Here is a 20,570-nt window from a genome sequence, read left to right as displayed (position 1 = left end):
AAAGAATGGGTCGCTCTCAGGAGCTCAGTGAATTCCAGCGTGGTGCCGTGATCGGACGCCACCTGTGCAGCAAGTCCAGTCGTGAAATTTCCTCACGACTAAATATTCCACAGTCAACTGTCAGTGGGATTATAACAAAGTGGAAGTGATTGGGAACGACAGCAACTCAGCCACGAAGTGGTCGGCCAGGTAAAATGACAGAGCGGTCAGCGGATGCTGAGGGGCATAGTGCACAGAGGTCACCGACTTTCTGCAGAGTCAATCACTACAGTCCTCCAAACTTCATGTGGCCTTCAGGTCAGCTCAAGAACAGCGTAGAGAGCTTCATGGAATGGGTTTCCATGGCCGAGCAGCTGCATCCAAGCCTTACATCACCAAGCGCAGTGCAAAGCGTGGAAGGCAGTGGTGTAAAGCGCCGCCACTGGACTCTAGAGCAGTGGAGACGTGTTCTCTGGAGTGACCAATCACGCTTCTCCATCTGGAAATCTGATGGACGAGTCTGGGTTTGGCGGTTGCCAGGAGACGGTACTTGTCTGACTGCATTGTGCCGAGTGTAAAGTTTGGTGGAGGGGGGATCATGGTGTGGGGTTGTTTTTCAGGAGTTGGGCTCGGCCCCTTAGTTCCAGTGAAAGGAACTCTTAAAGCTTCAGCACCAAGAGATTTTGGACAATTTCACGCTCCCAAATTTGTGGGAACAGTTTGGGGACGGCCCCTTCCTGCTCCAACATGACTGCACACCAGTGCACAAAGCAGGTCCATAAAGACGTGGATGAGCCAGTTTGGTGCGGAAGAACTTGATTGGCCTGCACAGAGTGCTTCATAATGCACGACCATCAATGAAATGATGAAATCCGTGCTTTTGTTTAAATCACTGCTGTGTTAAACCACTTAAATAACCTCCTACAATCAGTCACTTAGGTTGAGCTGATAAACCATGTCTGTGCAGTGTAGAGGGTCCTCCTTCAGGTCCTTTACAGCCTTTAATCAGCCAAGAACACCAGAAAAGAAGAAATTCTCCAACAAGTCGTAGGAAGAGGCCCTAATGCACGGTGGGTAATGATGGAGAAGCACTGTGTGGGAAGTGCATTGTGCTTACTGTAATAAAGGCTCGTAATAACTAAACCTCTTAGTTCTGCATTTTCACATCATTAGAAACCAGCTGCTCTTCTGATTGTGTAAGTATTCCATATGTTCCAAAATCACATGTAATGTCTTACAAAACGAGATGAAATGAACTTGTGAAGTTTAACTGGGAGAAATCTCATATTGTGAAACACTGGACTTTATCCAAACCCAAAACGGCCAAACTTTACAGAACAGTCAAGCTGCGATAAGAAAATGTGTTCCTCAGTTTTGAAGGATGATGGGAAACATCAGGAAAATGTCGGAACTTCACATCAGCGACCAAAATGATGGTGGTTTCCAGAAAGATAGAATTTAAACAAAAACATTATTCATACTGAAGTCACTTCACCGCATGACTTAGATCCACAGTTTACTGTGCTGTTGTTGTTCTTATTGAAAACGAAAATTATGAGAAATATTTAAACATTTGGAAAAATAATTTGGCGAGTATTTTGCATTTTGTGGCCATATGGAAACAGTAAACACCAATAGAACTGCAGCGCCGTCAAAAGAAGTGTAGAATAAACTGACATCACCCAGAAGGGAAACATAGCGGCCGAACATGCACGAATGTCCTAAGAATACAGAAATATACGAAATTAGTGAAATTTAACTCCCATCTTAAAATAATGACTTACTATCTCAAAATGAATAGATAGTGTACAGTGGAAGCCCAAACATAAACATAAATCCAGCATGCGTCCAATTGCTATGCCATTGTTTTGCCGTACTAAGTCACTATTTTGATTACTATTATTCACTGAAACCTTCCTGGGTTTTTTTTAATGCTTGAAGCATTTAGGATGAAAATATAAATGAATACAAATATAAACAATGAGAAAGTTTCTTAAAATAGTGACTTAGCATCTCAAATAATGACATAGTATTTTAAAACAATATAGTATTGCAAAATAATGACTTAATATCTCAAAATAATGAGGTAGTATCTCAAAATAATGACTTAATATCTCAATATAATGAGGTAGTATCTCAAAATAATGAGGTAGTATCTCAAAATAATGACTTAATATCTCAAAAATAATGAGGTAGTATCTCAAATCAGTGACTTAATATATCAAAATAATGATTTAATATCTCAAAATAATGAGCTAGTATCTCAAAATAATGAGGTAGTATCTCAAAATAATGACTTAATATCTCAAAATAATGATTTAATATCTCAAAATAAGGAGGTAGTGAACTGAGAACCATTAGCCAACTGTGTTTTGCACACAGAGAAATCAGACCACTGCATTTAACCCACCCCCGCAGTCAAACACCAACACACATGCACACTGTGAACACACACACTAGGGGGCATTGCGTAGATTTGCCCGGAGCAGTGGGCAGCCCGATCCACGGCGGCGCTTAGGTGGGGGTTAGGTGCTTTGCTCAAGGGCTCTTCAGTCACGGACAGTCATTATTTTGATATTCTAAGTCATTATTTTGAGATGCTACCTAATTATTTAGAGATATTAACTCATTATTTACAGAACCTTTCCCGTTTCTTAGATGCTTTGTGCATTTGGAATTAAAATATAAACATATACAAATAAAACCAGCTTCTTAAAGCTGTTTTTATTTGTATAAAAAAAAGCTTCTTAAAATAATAATAATAATAATAATAATAATAATAATAATAATGAGAATGTTTCGCAAAACAGTGACTCAGCATCTCACATAATGAAACAGTATTTTAAAATAGCATCATAGTATTTTGTATTAGGTTTATATTTTGGGGGGATGCTTGGCTGGTGTCCTGGTGGTCTTTCGGGGCTCCGACTGACAAAAAAATAGAAAAGCGTCAAACCAGGGACAAACTCTCGCCTGGCGCTGCAACTCTCGCGAGACTGTGAGTCAGACTTCACCCATGCCGAGTGAAACAGTCGGACTGAGTTACTGAGCGGAGATCGGACTTATTTACTCGCGGTTTGCGTTCAGACCGGCTGATTTTATTCTCTCTTAAAACCCCGTGACGGGTTTCTGTCCCTGAACATGGAGCCGCGCTGCGAGTAGCCTCCTCCGCCTGGAGGCTGAAACCGGAAGATGATTTAGCTCACTGAACGCAAGGTGAGTCAGATTTGATAGTTTTTACCTGTTCGAGGAGCAGATTTCAACACTTTAAGGCGGCCGTGGGTCCGCCAGGAGGGGTAGAATCTGTGGATGTTGTCGCAGTTGGTGTTTTGTGGACAGACCGGTGTCCGGCTGTTTGTTTGAGCAGTGGTTCAGGCTGAATCGCAGATCTGTAAATCATCGCGTGCGCTGATGTGACGCGGGTATGATTTGTAGATCGGCGCCACACAGCGGCTGCGTTTTCCCAGCGCAACCTGCTTTTGCTGTTGTTCTGTCTGAGATTGAGCTGAAGGAAGATTAAACCGGGATGTTTTGCGGGTGTTTCGGCTTGTTTACTATCTTATATAAAGCACTGTATTTGATTTTAGAGGTTGTTTTGCGTTGGCAATAAGTTGGCTTCCTACTCGCCAGCTTCTCTGCCGAATTCCCTCGTTCCACCTTAAATGGTGCTGCAGTTACATGCAACAGTAATATTTATATGTAGGCATATATACCGCATTTCAAACGCTAACCAAACAGAAAGGCCATTTACATGAAGAAACATAATATTTAAAGCTGCATTCTGGTCTAAAGTTAGAATGTAATGTTGTTTTTCTTGTTGTGTAGTTAGTTTTCTCTACCGTAGCATTATGTCTCTAATCAGTTTCACACTAGTTAGTTTCGTTTTCGTGTTTTATCCATCAATCAGTCTTCCATCGGTCTTGCACTACAATACCCACAATGCATTGCCTGAAGTCCTGACTGCTAGCCTAGCGTCCTGGAGCACTAAATGAAACTCAACCTTGTATGTTTTGTGGAGTTTAAGTGGAGTAGAGGGGGTAAAAATACTCGCTCTGGAGCACTTAGTCATTCAAAATGAGCTTCCACCTTCAAGATGCGTCATCAGAAGGTGGGCGTCCGAGTCTTTAAATCAAAACACCCCCAGCACCGCCGTCGGAGGCAAACAGAGCGAGTTCAGATTTTAATTTCGGTCGGAGTGGCCCTGTAGGCCCGTTAATGTGGTCCCGGGGGGGCGGGGCGGGGCGTTTCTCACACGGCTCGGTGTTCAAGCAGAGATTTCAGCTTGGTGCGGTCGCGACGGTCAGGACGGCAGCTGCTCATGTAAATGATCGTAGAGTTGAGCAGCGCTTCACGCACTGCAGCGTAGAAGAGAATAAAACGGCGGAATACTTCGAGAATAAAGTTGTAATATTTAGAGAAAAAAGTCGTAATATTTCGGTAAAAAAGTCGTAATATTTTGGGGAAAAAGTCGAATTATTTCATGAACGAAGTCGTAATATTTAGAAAATAAAAGTCGTAATATTTCGTCAGCGAAGTCGTAAAATTTAGAAAATAAAAGTCATATTTCGTCAGCGAAGTCGTAAAATTTAGAAAATAAGTCATATTTCGTCAGCGAAGTCGTAAAATTTAGAAAATAAAAGTCGTAATATTTCGTGAACAAAGTCGTAATGTTTCAAAGTCTACAAATTTGATTCATACTGAACATGATGGAGCACCCAGTTAGACGTTAGAGCTGGTTTTTCTGTTCATTTTGATCCCCATGATGTGTCAGTTATTTACGTTTAACGACTGCTGTAATTGCGACGGACCTACATACAAAGCTATTGTCTTTCCATCGTCAGTGAATTTCTAGCTTAATTTGAGTTAGAAATTTTGAGCAATCACGATGAATATGATGATGATGATGATGATGATGAAGATGAAGTGAAAAGGCTGATATCTGTTCTGCCGTTAATCAACAATCATTCACTGTATAGTTGGGCAATATGGCAAGAAATGCAGCGTCGCAACACTTCAGGAAGTTTTCATGATACACGGTATGTGGTGATGTGTGTTTTACTGACATCTGATCGTTTAAACAGACAAAGCACTGCGCTGCAATAATATCAGCTAACCAGACCTGACTGTACTCTGTTACTGACCATTACAGTTGAACTATGGAGACGGTTTAAGGTTTAGCGTAGAGAGCTTCATGGAATGGGTTTCCATGGCCGAGCAGCTGCATCCAAGCCTAACATCACCAAGCACAATGCAAAGCGTGAATGCAGTGGTGTAAAGCGCCACCACTGGACTCTAGAGCAGTGGAGACAAGTTCTCTGGAGTGACCAATCACGCTTCTCCATCTGGAAGTCCGATGGACAAGTCTGGGTTTGGCGGTTGCCAGGAGACGGTACTTGTCTGACTGCACTGTGCCGAGTGTAAAGTTTGGTGGAGGGGGGATCATGGTGTGGGGTTGTTTTTCAGGAGTTGGGCTCGGCCCCTTAGTTCCAGTGAAAGGAACTCTTAAAGCTTCAGCACCAAGAGATTTTGGACAATTTCACGCTCCCAACTTTGTGGGAACAGTTTGGGGACGGCCCCTTCCTGCTCCAACATGACTGCACACCAGTGCACAAAGCAGGTCCATAAAGACGTGGATGAGCCAGTTTGGTGCAGAAGAACTTGACTGGCCTGCACAGAGTCCTGACCTCAACCCCATAGAACACCTTTGGGATGAATTAGAGTGGAGACTGTGAGCCAGGCCTTCTCGTCCAACATCAGTGTCTGACCTCACAAATGTGCTTCTGAAAACACGGTCAGAAATTCCCATAAACACTCCTAACCCTTGTGGAAAGCCTTCCCAGAAGAGTGGAGGCTGTTATAGCTGCAAAGGGTGGGCCGACATCATATTAAACTCTCAGGTTCATGTGCGTGTGAAGCCGGACGAGCGAATACTTTTGGCATTATAGTGCATGTTAAAATGTGAACGCGCTGGCCGGTTCGGGGTTGTTCTCCGGTCAGATTGATCTGATTTCAGAGGAAAGGGAGTAAAACGCAGTCGCAGTTCCACATCTGTGTGTGGTTTCTCCCACGAGCTCGGCAGCGTCGCCGGACTTCCCGTCACTGTAACTCAGATTAACTCTGCTTATTCAGTGGATTTTCCCTCGCAGTTCAGCAACATTTCATCCGTCCTTCATCAGGAGTTTCCCTGCTTCACCACGGGGCCAGCAGACCAGCGCACACGGAGGGGAACCAGCCGGACGCCGAGGGCCTGAAAATCACAGTAACGGTTTGTTTTAAATGTCTGAGTCAGTCGGTGGAACTGGGCCTGTGGGCTCTGTGTTTCTGTGGTTGGTCAGACTGTGAGAGCTAACGAGCGTTCGGCCTGTTATAGAGATGACCGGATAATTGAGTACAGATGTTCTGTTACAGTGTTTTATCACAGTGTTCACACCATCACTCCACCTTCACTGCACTACGTCTAAAATGTATGAAACACACCGTTTTCGCTCCACGGCTTCTACGCAAACGCGTCATTAGATGAATTTTAAGCATCCGAAAAAATACGATGCGCTTTCTGAAGCAAACCAATCAGAGTGCACCTTTCGCTTAACCCCGCCCCTAAATACAAACTGTCCACTCTCAGCTTAGCAACCGTAACTAGGCCCGAGCCCCTCCGACAAGCTCTCAGAATTTAACCACGCGCCGTAAAGTTGTTTGCGGTGTTTTTAAATGGTTTTAATGGGATTTTGGAGGCAGCAGTGGAATTCCTGAAATGTTGGAAATGAAAGTGAAATTTGTTTTAAGAGGTTTTCTTTTTCTTTCTTCTGTCTTTCACGTCTGTCGACGCTTATTCGAAATCGCCAAGGCCTTTTTTTTCTCCTTTTCATTAAAATAACAGTTTTGTATAAACTATAATAATAATAATAACTAATAAATAAATAATAAAAACTAATAATAAGTGTTTTATGAAAAAGTTAGTCCAATTCTCCGCAGTTGGTGAGTTCCTCTGCAGAGAGCACATCTTAATGCACAGTTGATGAAGCGAACATGTTGGGAGAAAAATAGAATAGAACAAATGGCCTGTGCAAAAGTTATGGCACATTTAATATTTTGTGTTTTATTTATTTTCCCAGTAGGTTGTAAGAAAATGAATGGAAATTGTGGAATGGAAAAATGCCCGAAACCAAGCGTGTCCTCTGTGGAGGACGAATGAACCTGCATGCACTTAGAAAAACCTCAACACGTCGTTTGAATGGGGCGACCAGATTTTTTGCATGCGACTGTATTAAATGTATTGAACTAATAAATATGCTAAAATGAATCGTTTTCCCCTTCAGATATGATCAGTTTCTGGCCTCGTCAATCAAAAATACTCGTCCATACAGACCTCATCTGGCACTCTTTCTGGCTTTTAAGTATTGAATTATGTCGTTTCATTGTGAACATAGAACATCTGAAGACTTGGGGCTGATCGTTATTCAGTATGTTTTAATGATCATATTAAAGCCGTGGGGACTCATTCAGGGCCTGCTAGGCTTTCAGAGGAGGTCTCATGATATCTGAGAACTGTAAATACATCTGTAATATATATAGTTTGTTGAAACGGTCGTGCTTGTGGTGTATAAACTCTATAATATTGTAATAATACGTGTATTGGAAACATAAACATTCAACAGAAAATTGTCCAATCAGAATTGTTCGCTCTGTGTTGTCAAGATAGATACAGCCAAGCGAGCTCTCCCATTGGCTGGGACTTCAGGAGCTGGACTGAAGGCCTTATGTTAGATTAGCTACCAACATATTTAGGTCATTACCAGGGGCCACCAAAGGGGGGCAGGTCGAAAAAAGCAATATGCATTTTTTATGGATCAGGGTGTGTTTTGGTTTGTCCATCTGAATTTTCGTGACCAAATCGTAAGGCAAATTATTCAGTAAATGCGAGAAATAAATGTACATTTTAATTTTATTTATTTATTTATTTTATAAAAGCTCCTCAAATGAGCAGAACGTGTGTTTTATGATCTCCACATATCACTACATGCTTACGATTCACTGCTGAAAGCCAAAAATCTGCGCCGCTCTTTGTGTTGTTCTCTAAAAGTGATGTTTCCAGAGCAGATCACTGAAGAGACGCCGTCTGTTTATAGTTTAGAGCCCAGATTTGGGGAAAAACGGCTCGACTTTCAGTAGAAAAACAAAGTTCAGCTTCTTTTATTATAAGGGTTTAAAATGACATCACCGTCTATTAGACTGGAGAGAAGAGCTATAGCCTCACACGACGCCCAGCTTCTGAATGGAGCTTATGGAATATGAACGTTATGAAGAACACGACCAGGTGCGGTTTGGGACCACCGGTGGTCCAGAGGAGTTAAAGAGGTCAATGCCATGTTAATAATAATAATTATAATTTAAATAATAATTATTGTTAATATTATTGTTATTATAGTTAGTAGTAATATGAGATGCGTTTTAATGAATATTTAATGTTAATAAGATTTAAGTAAACATTTTTATCCATATAATTGAACTTTTATTTTGATAGCGTTGGTTTTCCTGCTGAACGGGAGTGAAGTTATTCTGAGTGCAGTAAGCTGATAAGCCTGCATTTTCACTGAATGTGTTTCATGATTCCTTTCGTTTCTGAACTCTTCTGGAAGTTCTAGATATGTCACTCAAGCAGTGTTCCGGTTAGTTATTAGGAATGCAAGACGGTGGCGGCAGCTCTGTAACGGGACTCCTACTGAACGAGTCACTGTAACACTGAGTCATACGAGCTCAGATATATGATGACGTTTGCATTTACAAGCTTTAAATGTCTGTGTTTAATATCGATCAGCCAAAACGTTCATAGCGTAGTGCTAACATATCATTCGGAGTTCCATAGGGAGGCTAGCTGAAATTAGCTTTGTAGTAAAGGTGTATTTTTCTTTCTTTCTTTATTTTGACCGAGTGCACTGTGTTCATTTGCATATGGATGTGTGTGTTATGGTGAGAGTTTGATGTGGTTGTTTAACCAGGAGGGTGTTAAGTTAATGTTAACTAGCTGCCATCTCAGGAGGAAAAGGGGGAAACTACAAGAGCTGGTAACAATGAAGCACAATGTCACAGATGTGAAGCACAAAAAGCCACTTGGGTGATGAGAACGCCCCCTTGTGGAGCATCTTCAGCCTGCTAAACAAGAGTGCATGAATGATATTGTGTGATAGTTCTTGGTATGGCTTGGTAGTTGTTTGGTATGGCTTGGTAGTTCTAAGAATGGCTTGGTAGTTCTAAGAATTGTTTGATAGTTCTTTGGTTTGATATGGATGTGTGTGTATGGTGAGAGTTTGATGTGGTTGTTTAACCAGGAGGGCATTAAGTTCTTCTTCTTCTTCTTCTTCTTCTTCTTCTTCTTCTTCTTCTTCTTCTTCTTCTTCTTCTTCTTCTTCTTCTTCTTCTTCTTCTTCTTCTTCTTCTTCTTCTTCTTCTTCTTCTTCTTCTTCTTCTTCTTCTTCTTCTTCTTCTTCTTCTTCTTCTTCTTCTTCTTCTTCTTCTTCTTCTTCTTCTTCTTCTTCTTCTTCTTCTTCTTCCGGCTGCTCCCTTTAGGGGTCGCCACAGCGGATCATCTGCCTCCATCTTACCCTATCCACTGCCTACTTTTACACCAACCATCTCCATGTCCACCTTCACTACATCCATAAACCTTCTCTGAGGTCTACCTCTTCTCCTTCTACCCGGCAGCTCCATGTCCAACATTCTTTGCCCAATATATCCACTATTCCTCCTCAACACATGTCCAAACCATCTCAACCTGGCCTCTCTGGCTTTAGTTAAAGTTTAATATTAGCTTTAGAAGATTATGGCCATATTGTGAATAAATATTAGCCCCCCATTGAGGGGTGTTTATAGTAGATATTCCCGTGCTGGTTCTGGAAGTGAGCCCCCCTGCTCCCATTTTGGGGAGGGGGGGTTGGGTCTTTTTTTTTTTTATCATCCTCTTTTGTCTTTTTCTATATTGACTCAGGCCCCGACGTCGCCATCGTCACTGATATCCGGTTACATCACCCTGTTACTCGGACCTGCTTCACAACACATTAAGGTCATGTCAATAACCTGTAACCTCATTTTTGAGTGGACCAGTAGAAATTGGTCCAAAATTACTGGGAATAAAATCTGAAATGAACGTACGTAAGTTAAGAATTTCCTGTCAAGTGGTCGTTTCAGAGATGTGAGGTTGAGTGTGTTTCTGAGAGAGAGAAAGGTTTATCTGTGTTTTCAGAGATTTATTGCTGAACTGTTGTTTACTGACCGTGCAGTTCCCGTCAGAATCTGTTTGTCTTTATCAGCTGACCCACAAGAAGGAAGCTGCTGAAGCCCGAACGGAAAACTCCCCCCAGTTTACAGCCAGACGTCTATTGTGTTTGACATTATTGTAACTACAGTGGAAGTGAAGATGTTTGTTAGCAGCTGGACTCAGGGCTGGGCGATATGACACAAAAGCTAACATCACAATATGTGAAGGCATTTTCACATAATATGCATCAAGATATTTCGTTTTTCTGAGGTTTGTAAATGGATAAAAAGCAGCAGCAAAGACGGAGTAAAAATGTGTACATTGTGCTTGTTTTGCAAAACATTTGTGAAAGGTTAAACCATCTCAGGAGGAAAAGGGGGGAAACTTCAAGAGCTGGTGACAAGGAAGCACAATGTCACAGATGTGAAGCACAAAAAGCCACTTGGGTGATGAGAACGCCCCTTGTGGAACAAGTGATATTGTGTGATAGTTCTTGGTGAGACTTGGTAGTTCTAAGAATGGATTGGTTTGGTTTGGATTGGTTTGGGAGTTCTTTGGTATGGCTTGGTTTGTTCTAAGAATGGTTTGGTTTGGGAGTTCTTTGGTTTGGTTTGGTTTGGTTTGGTTTGGGAGTTCTTTGGTATGGCTTGGTTTGTTCTAAGAATGGTTTGGTTTGGGAGTTGTTTGGTTTGGTTTGGGAGTTCTTTGGTTTGGTATGGTTTGGTTTGGGAGTTGTTTGGTTTGGTTTGGGAGTTCTTTGGTTTGGTATGGTTTGGTTTGGGAGCTCTTTGGTATGGTTTGGGAGCTCTTTGGTATGGTTTGGGAGTTCTTTGGTTTGGTATGGTATGGTTTGGGAGCTCTTTGGTTTGGTTTGGGAGCTCTTTGGTATGGTTTGGGAGCTCTTTGGTATGGTTTGGGAGCTCTTTGGTTTGGTTTGGGAGCTCTTTGGTATGGTTTGGGAGCTCTTTGGTATGGTTTGGGAGTTCTTTGGTTTGGTATGGTATGGTTTGGGAGCTCTTTGGTTTGGTTTGGGAGCTCTTTGGTATGGTTTGGGAGCTCTTTGGTATGGTTTGGGAGTTCTTTGGTTTGGTATGGTTTGGTTTGGGAGCTCTTTGGTATGGTTTGGGAGCTCTTTGGTATGGTTTGGGAGTTCTTTGGTTTGGGAGCTCTTTGGTATGGTTTGGGAGCTCTTTGGTATGGTTTGGGAGTTCTTTGGTTTGGTATGGTTTGGTTTGGGAGCTCTTTGGTTTGGTTTGGGAGCTCTTTGGTTTGGTTTGGGAGCTCTTTGGTTTGGTTTGGGAGCTCTTTGGTACGGTTTGGGAGCTCTTTGGTTTGGTATGGTTTGGTTTGGAAGCTCTTTGGTATGGTTTGGGAGCTCTTTGGTATGGTTTGGGAGCTCTTTGGTATGGTTTGGGAGCTCTTTGGTATGGTTTGGGAGCTCTTTGGTATGGTTTGGGAGTTCTTTGGTTTGGTATGGTTTGGTTTGGGAGCTCTTTGGTATGGTTTGGGAGCTCTTTGGTATGGTTTGGGAGCTCTTTGGTTTGGGAGCTCTTTGGTATGGTTTGGGAGCTCTTTGGTATGGTTTGGGAGTTCTTTGGTTTGGTATGGTTTGGTTTGGGAGCTCTTTGGTTTGGTTTGGGAGCTCTTTGGTTTGGTTTGGGAGCTCTTTGGTTTGGTTTGGGAGCTCTTTGGTATGGTTTGGGAGCTCTTTGGTACGGTTTGGGAGCTCTTTGGTTTGGTATGGTTTGGTTTGGAAGCTCTTTGGTATGGTTTGGGAGCTCTTTGGTATGGTTTGGGAGCTCTTTGGTATGGTTTGGGAGCTCTTTGGTTTGGGAGCTCTTTGGTATGGTTTGGGAGTTCTTTGGTTTGGTATGGGAGCTCTTTGGTATGGCTTGGTTAGTTCTAAGAATGGTTTGGTTTGGGAGTTCTTTGGTTTGGCTTGGTTAGTTCTAAGAATGGTTTGGTTTGGTTTGGTTTGGGATGGTAGCTCTTACTAAAGGTTTTCTAAATCTTGTGATTTACTCGCCTGTAAATCATTTTTTGTTAAATTAAGATGAATAAAGCTTGTTGTGATGTCTGTACTGTTATTATTGGGTTTCCTTCACTATTATTATTATTAGTAGTGGTGGTAGTATTTTGCTAATCACAATAATTGTTTTGTCTTTTTTTGTTTTTATCAACTTTAACCTCAATTCCAAAATCCTCAGTTTGACCCCTGTCCGTGTGTGGTGGTGGAGGGGGGGCGAGCTCTATATTCTCACTGCTACAGACTTCTGAAGCTGAGTACCGTATGTAGACTGACGTGGATACTCACTACAAGGCCAAGGGGAATCAAGGATTGAATGTTGATGGTAAATTTGTGGATTAATTGGGGACTCTTTTGCCTCACAACAGCCTGCATGTATCCCTCCACCATGAATGGTAATATGTAAAGTGTAGTTTGACGTGGGTTCAGCGTTGGTGTTGAAATATGCACAGTAACTCCATTGAGCTGGCCAACCATTATCATCTTCCCACGGTCTTCCTTTGAGCCGCTCTGCAGTCGTTTCAGTTTGTTTGTGGTGAACAGACTCTGATTTAAATCCCTCCGTCGGCCTGCGGCGAGTTTGATTGACTGTCATGCGGAGGTGGCCTCGGACCGTCCGTCTGCCTGGGCAGCGTGTTTCGGCTCGTTGCCTGGAGAAGTTTCTGTACGTCATTGTTCTGCTTTCATTGTTCACGTCAGCGAAGATGAGCAGAGGTGGGTTGAAACCAAACCATCTCCTCAGTCCTGTGTAGTTAAATGCTGATGGGCTTGTACTTTATAGTGTTTTAAACAGTTTTACTTTTACTTCTAAGGACAGGAGTCTGATTTTGTTCTGTTGAGTTGGTTCAGCTCTCGCTTTGGTGTGGATCCTAACAGAGGAACCGAGTCTGACCAGCTTGAGTTCCTGTGCTTATAGAGGCTGGATTGACCAAGAAGTTCAGCTCCAGTTTTAGAAGTTATTCAGTACGTAATTCGTTTTTTTAAGCTTTGTTTTTGTACTTTTGAGTCCAGCCTATGGGTTTTGTTTAGCCATTTTAAGTTTTGTTGAAAATGTAAAAAATATAATGCATTTCTAAAAGTGTATTTGTGCAACTTTGACCCTCAATATCTCCAAACTTTGGCAAATTCTTGAGACTTACAGTACTGTGTGTGTGTGTGTGTGTGTATGTGTATATATATATATATATATATATATATATATATATATATATATATATATATATATATATATATATATATATATCAGTGAGTTTATCACAATATACATTAGAATAAAGTCGTATTCATAATTCAAATAAACAGAAAAACAGTAAAAAGTAACATTTTCTTGGGTCCATATTTTTCCTGGACACCTTCACAGCCGCCACAGAGACTCGTTAATATCATCAATGACATCATGAGCTCAATTTACTGAGCACTGATTGGTCAAACCAGGAGCTGCTTTTTAACTACATATAATACTGGGCTTCCTCGAGGAGGAGAGGCTTGGAGATGGGTAAACAAACAAACTAACATCCAGAAAATCACTGTTTATTTTATATATATATATATATATATATATATATATATATATATATATATGTAATCGTTATTAATTAATATATAATCGTTATTAATTAATATTCTATCAATTTTGTTTATTCAAATATTAACACTTTTCTCAGCAAATAAACACAAAATACACAAATAGATTTTCAAAATGTGTCTTGGGTGCCTCAGACTTTCACACAGTGCTGTATAGCTAACCAGCATCAGCCAGGTAACCTTTTAATTAATCGGCAAACAGCAGGCCTAAAATCAAGGATGAAACCCATCAAAATATCAATTAGAAAACAGTTTCATAAACTTGTTTCTCCGTGATGTGGGCCCTGTAGCCTCTTCAACACCTCGAGACCACCAGTGGTCCCAAACCGCACCTGGTCGTGTTCTTCATAACGTTCATGTTCCATAAGCTCCATTCAGAAGCTGGGCGTCGTGTGAGGCTGTAGCTCTTCTCTCCAGTCTAATAGACGGTGACGTCATTTTAAACCCTTATAATAAAAGAAGCTGAACTTTGTTTTTCTACTGAAAGTCGAGCCGTTTTTCCCCAAATCTGGGCTCTAAACTATAAACAGACGGCGTCTCTTCAGTGATCTGCTCTGGAAACATCACTTTTAGAAAACAACACAAAGAGCGGTGGAGATTTTTGGACTTTAGCAGTGAATCGTAAGCATGTAGTGATATGTGGAGATCATAAAACACACGTTCTGCTCATTTGAGGAGCTTTTATAAAATAAATAAATAAATAAAATTAAAATGTACATTTATTTCCCGCATTTACTGAATAATTTGCCTTACGATTTGGTCACGAAAATTCAGATGGACAAACCAAAACACACCCTGATCCATAAAAAATGCATATTGCTTTGGTGGCCCCTGGTAATGACCTAAATATGTTGGTAGCTAATCTAACATAAGGCCTTCAGTCCAGCTCCTGAAGTCCCAGCCAATGGGAGAGCTCGCTTGGCTGTATCTATCTTGACAACACAGAGCGAACAATTCTGATTGGACAATTTTCTGTTGAATGTTTGTTTCCAATACACGTATTATTACAATATTATAGAGTTTATACGTGTAGATCATAAAACACATGTTCTGTTCATTTGAGGGGAGATTATATAAAATAAATAAATAAAATTAAAATGTTCATTTATTTCATGCAGTTACTGAATAATTTGCCTCACGATTTGGTCACGAAAAATTCAGATGGACAAACCAAAACACACCCTGGAGAATAAGAGGTGAAGTACTGATAATAGCCACGATATGTAAATTGGGATGTAGTTTATCGTGATAACGATAAATATCGCCCACCCCTGCCTCACGTTTACATCTTGCAGCCACTTGCTTCCTGTTGGTGAAGCTTTGTTCTCTTTAACAGCTGTTCTTGTCAGCTGAGGAGCTTTGGTGCTTTGCTGGTTGTAGAGAACACGACTGTGTTTCCTTTCTGCTCGTGCAAGCAGTGTGACAATGGTGTGACAGTGGTGAGTAGATGGTGCGAGTAGGATTTCCTGTGGTGTTTTATATGTGCTGCATTGTGAAATTGTGATGTTTTCATACCGAAAGAGAAGAAAACGGCCAGAGTCCTCTGCTGTTTGCTGTTATCAGAGCTCCAGTGTTTTGTCCAAATACACTTTATTGAATAGGGGAAAACTCCACCAGTTTGTCAGAATTTCTACATAAGTAAGATGTCAACAGTCGTTCAGACCGTTTTGGTGTTTCTAGATAAACTTACTGAGTCAGAGCCGTTCACAGTGGTGGTGATGGGAACCAGACGTCCCTCTAAAAGCTCCTCACAGAAAGTTCCTACATGAACTGGTTCTGAATTCACTGCCTGATGACTGAGACGCTGTTTTATGAGAGTTTAGAGAACTTCAACTCCATTCATGGTGGAGGGAGACATGCAGGGCGCTGTGCGGCAAAATAGTCCCCAAAGAAAACTCATCATTCCAGAATTTTGAAAATAGGTGGAATTCCCCTCCATGTTTGCGCTTGCAGGAGATTACAGCACTGCAGGCTTCAGTTCAGTGTGCTAGATTTTAGGACTTGAAGCTGATGTAGGTGCTGGGGATTATCAGCGGCTAGACTGACCTTGAAAGTTAAATCAAGAATTGAAAACAACTTTAAAAAAATGAGGGAACAACACTACAAGACATCGGCGTTAACCGGATATAATGAAAAATGGTGTGAATATTTAGCGTAAATCTGACCATCCAACGTGTGTGTGTGTGTGTGTTTGGGACGCGGCGTTAGATCAGCCAGTGTGACGTGTTCAACAGCTCATTAACCACCAAAGTCTCATTAAACACCTACAAGAGAAAGTTTGAGGGGTTTGGTGATTAAGGGGCATTTATTGAGGTAAGTTATTACAGTTATAGAGGTAAATGAATGCGTTTATTGAGGTAAGTTATTACAGTTATAGAGGTAAATGAATGCGTTTATTGAGGTAAGTTATTACAGTTATAGAGGTAAATGAATGCGTTTATTGAGGTAAGTTATTACGGTTATAGAGGTAAATGAATGCGTTTATTGAGGTAAGTTATTACGGTTATAGAGGTAAATGAATGCGTTTATTGAGGGAAGTTATTACAGTTATAGAGGTAAATGAATGCGTTTATTGAGGTAAGTTATTACAGTTATAGAGGTAAATGAATGCGTTTATTGAGGTAAGTTATTACAGTTATAGAGGTAAATGAATGCGTTTATTGAGGTAAGTTATTACGGTTATAGAGGTAAATGAATGCGTTTATTGAGGTAAGTTATTACGGTTATAGAGGTAAATGAATGCGTTTATTGAGGTAGGTTATTACGGTTATAGAGGTAAATGAATGCGTTTATTGAGGTAGGTTATTACGGTTATAGAGGTAAATGAATGCGTTTATTGAGGTAAGTTATTACGGTTATAGAGGTAAATGAATGCGTTTATTGAGGTAAGTTATTACGGTTATAGAGGTAAATGAATGCGTTTATTGAGGTAAGTTATTACGGTTATAGAGGTAAATGAATGCGTTTATTGAGGTAAGTTATTACGGTTATAGAGGTAAATGAATGCGTTTATTGAGGTAAGTTATTACGGTTATAGAGGTAAATGAATGCGTTTATTGAGGTAAGTTATTACGGTTATAGAGGTAAATGAATGCGTTTATTGAGGTAAGTTATTACGGTTATAGAGGTAAATGAATGCGTTTATTGAGGTAAGTTATTACGGTTATAGGGGTAAATGAATGCGTTTATTGAGGTAAGTTATTACAGTTATAGAGGTAAATTAATGCGTTTATTGAGGTAGGTTATTACAGTTATAGAGGTAAATGAATGCGTTTATTGAGGTAGGTTATTACAGTTATAGAGGTAAATGAATGCGTTTATTGAGGTAAGTTATTACAGTTATAGAGGTAAATGAATGCGTTTATTGAGGTAAGTTATTACAGTTATAGAGGTAAATGAATGCGTTTATTGAGGGAAGTTATTACAGTTATAGAGGTAAATGAATGCGTTTATTGAGGTAAGTTATTACAGTTATAGAGGTAAATGAATGCGTTTATTGAGGGAAGTTATTACAGTTATAGGGGTAAATGAATGCGTTTATTGAGGGAAGTTATTACAGTTATAGAGGTAAATGAATGCGTTTATTGAGGTAAGTTATTACAGTTATTGAGAAGCTGATGTTGAATTTGAATTCACCAACTTTTCCTAGTTTGTTCTTCGTTTAAGGCGCCTCAGTGTAACTGCAGCTCCACTTAAGGTAGAACAGAAAATTCAAATGAGAATCTGGTGAATAAGGAGCTTCAGCCTTATATCTGTGTCAGTTTATCATGTAAGGGCTTTTGGCAGTTTTGATAAAATATCCCACACCACAATGTTCTGAACTCTGGATATGTGCAGGTCATACGGATCCACCAATCAGCTGATCTTCTCCTCGTAGAGTTTTTTGGAGCGTCCACATATCTTTTCATGTTTCCAAGGTCATTCTGGTCTGTGTTGTTGGTGTTTATCCTCCTGCAGGGCTGGATCTGTATAACGGTGATGAGAGAAGCTCTGTCAGTTAGACCTGCCAACATGGCAGCGTGGTTTTCTTAATGATGCAGTTGAATACCATTACTCATTGGAGGTCCTGGCTCCTGCCCGGGGATGGCTTTTTTTGAGGGGTGAGTCTTCTTGGCCCACCCAACTCCACTGACAGATTCTGTGATGATCTTTAAGTCCTGGTCATGCCTGCATCTATCTCCGAGTTCTGAGGAGCACAGAGCATAAGAGTCTCCAACTTCTATGTTGAGTTCAAACCTCCTCTGGCATCAACATCAGCACAAACACTGCGCCGGGAGCTTCATGACGGTTTCCATGGCTGAGCAGCTGCATGCAGACCTTACATCACCAAGCACAGAGCCAAGCGTCGGATGGAGTGGAGTAAAGCGCCACCACTGGACTCTGGACATGTTCTGTGGAGTGACCAATCAGCTTCTCTCTGTCTCTCTGTCTGATGGACGAGTCTGGGTTTGGTGAATGCCAGGAGAACATCACCTGCCTGACTGCACTGTGCCAGCTGTAAAGTTTGGTGGAGGAGGGATGATGCTATGGGGCTGTTCAGGAGTTGTTTCAGGGGTTGGTCTAGAACCCTTAGTTCCAGTGAATTGGAACCTTAGTGCTTCAGCACCAAGACATTTTGGATAATTATACGTTTCCAGCTGTGAGTGAACAGTTTGGAGAAGAACGTTTCCTGTTCCAGCATGACTGACTGACCCAGTGACCACAGCAGCTCCGTCAAGGCCTGACTGGGTGCATTTGGTGCGGAAGAACCTGTCTGACCCTCACAGAGCCCTGACCTCAACCCCATCAAACACCTCTGGAATGAACTAGAATGGAGATTGTGAGTCAGACCCTCTCGTCCAACATCAGTGTCTAACCTACAAATGCTCTTCTGGATGAATGAGCAGAAATTCCCACAGACTCTCTTCAACATCTTGTAGGAAGCTTCCCAGAAGAGTGGAAGCTGTTAGAGCTGCAAAGGAGGACCAACTCTGTATTGATGCTTATGGATTTAGAATGGGACTCATAAAAGCTCCTGTAGGTGTCCCAATACTTTTGTCCAAATAGTGTGTCATCAGAAGTGACAACACGTCCTGATTGTTTAGAGTGACCGGGATGTTTTTGCTGCGTTACGTCAGCCTTGATTGCCTCTGGGAACAAAGATCATGCTTCAGCTGGGAAAAGAACAGCAGAAGAGAGAAGTTGACTGTGTGATCTGGAGTGGCCTCGACCAAAGAACCCATTTACTAACGCAAACAGTGCATGATTTGCATGAGCGCTCTCAGAAACTGCTGCTGAAAGGAGATGATGACCATCTGAATCACGGGACTTTCCAAATATATCACAGTATCGCTACATCAGTTATAGTTTTAATGCAGTCACTGAAGCTGAGATTCTGACTGCTGCTCCTCTGAGCACGAGTGTCTCATCAGGAGTGAGACTGTTGTGCTCGTCCATCCTGATTTAGGGAGACCTGAGTATTCAGACCAGTTCAGATAAGAGTCAGTCGATGTAAAATCACCTCTACTTTGCCCAGCGGTGAAGTCTTTTTAACTATTGATGTTGGATGCTTTACGTTCCCGGTCTACGATTTAAGGTTTGTTTTAGTGCCAAAGTAGAAGATAAAGAGACTCTTGAGGCTGAAGCTCACTCTTGAGGCTGAAGCTCACTCTTGAGGCTGAAGCTCACTCTTGAAGCTCTTGAAGCTGAAGCTCACTCTTGAAGCTCTTGAAGCTGAAGCTCACTCTTGAAGCTCTTGAGGCTGAAGCTCACTCTTGAGGCTGAAGCTCACTCTTGAAGCTGAAGCTCACTCTGGAAGCTCTTGAGGCTGAAGCTCACTCTTGAAGCTCTTGAGGCTGAAGCTCACTCTTGAAGCTCTTGAGGCTGAAGCTCACTCTGGAAGCTCTTGAGGCTGAAGCTCACTCTTGAGGCTGAAGCTCACTCTTGAGGCTGAAGCTCACTCTTGAGGCTGAAGCTCACTCTGGAAGCTCTTGAGGCTGAAGCTCACTCTTGAGGCTGAAGCTCACTCTTGAGGCTGAAGCTCACTCTTGAAGCTCTTGAGGCTGAAGCTCACTCTTGAGGCTGAAGCTCACTCTTGAAGCTCTTGAAGCTGAAGCTCACTCTTGAAGCTCTTGAAGCTGAAGCTCACTCTTGAAGCTCTTGAAGCTGAAGCTCACTCTTGAAGCTCTTGAGGCTGAAGCTCACTCTTGAGGCTGAAGCTCACTCTTGAGGCTGAAGCTCACTCTTGAAGCTGAAGCTCACTCTGGAAGCTCTTGAGGCTGAAGCTCACTCTTGAAGCTCTTGAGGCTGAAGCTCACTCTGGAAGCTCTTGAGGCTGAAGCTCACTCTTGAGGCTGAAGCTCACTCTTGAGGCTGAAGCTCACTCTGGAAGCTCTTGAGGCTGAAGCTCACTCTTGAGGCTGAAGCTCACTCTTGAGGCTGAAGCTCACTCTTGAAGCTCTTGAGGCTGAAGCTCACTCTTGAGGCTGAAGCTCACTCTTGAAGCTCTTGAGGCTGAAGCTCACTCTTGAGGCTGAAGCTCACTCTTGAGGCTGAAGCTCACTCTTGAAGCTCTTGAGGCTGAAGCTCACTCTTGAGGCTGAAGCTCACTCTTGAAGCTCTTGAGGCTGAAGCTCACTCTTGAGGCTGAAGCTCACTCTTGAGGCTGAAGCTCACTCTTGAGGCTGAAGCTCACTCTTGAAGCTCTTGAGGCTGAAGCTCACTCTTGAAGTCCAGCATGTGGACCCTCTT

At 41.8% G+C, this 20,570-nt stretch overlaps 1 protein-coding gene across 5 annotated transcripts in view; it reads left to right on the top strand.

Moving 5' to 3' along the window:
• Positions 1–2,954: 2,954 nt before the first annotated feature.
• The window catches only part of stard3 (StAR-related lipid transfer (START) domain containing 3), a 40,032-nt gene continuing 22,416 nt past the window's right edge, over positions 2,955–20,570 (top strand). The window contains exon 1 of one of the 5 annotated variants that reach the window (XM_037535273.1): positions 2,955–3,195. Coding sequence is in view for 2 of the 5 variants with exons in the window: in XM_037535270.1 (XP_037391167.1) it covers positions 15,928–15,980 (53 nt within the window). In the remaining 3 variants the exon portion in view is untranslated. Of the gene's footprint in view, positions 3,196–4,895; positions 5,016–15,257; positions 15,281–15,832; positions 15,981–18,786; positions 19,417–20,570 lie in introns of those variants that run through there. The other 4 variants (XM_037535271.1, XM_037535275.1, XM_037535270.1 and 1 more) reach the window with 4 other exon arrangements.

Source organism: Pygocentrus nattereri, chromosome 27, assembly GCF_015220715.1.
Source record: "Pygocentrus nattereri isolate fPygNat1 chromosome 27, fPygNat1.pri, whole genome shotgun sequence".
Lineage (NCBI taxonomy): Eukaryota > Metazoa > Chordata > Actinopteri > Characiformes > Serrasalmidae > Pygocentrus > Pygocentrus nattereri.
The sequence above is the reverse complement of the archived record's forward strand: the minus strand, read 5'-3'. Positions and strand labels throughout refer to the sequence as shown.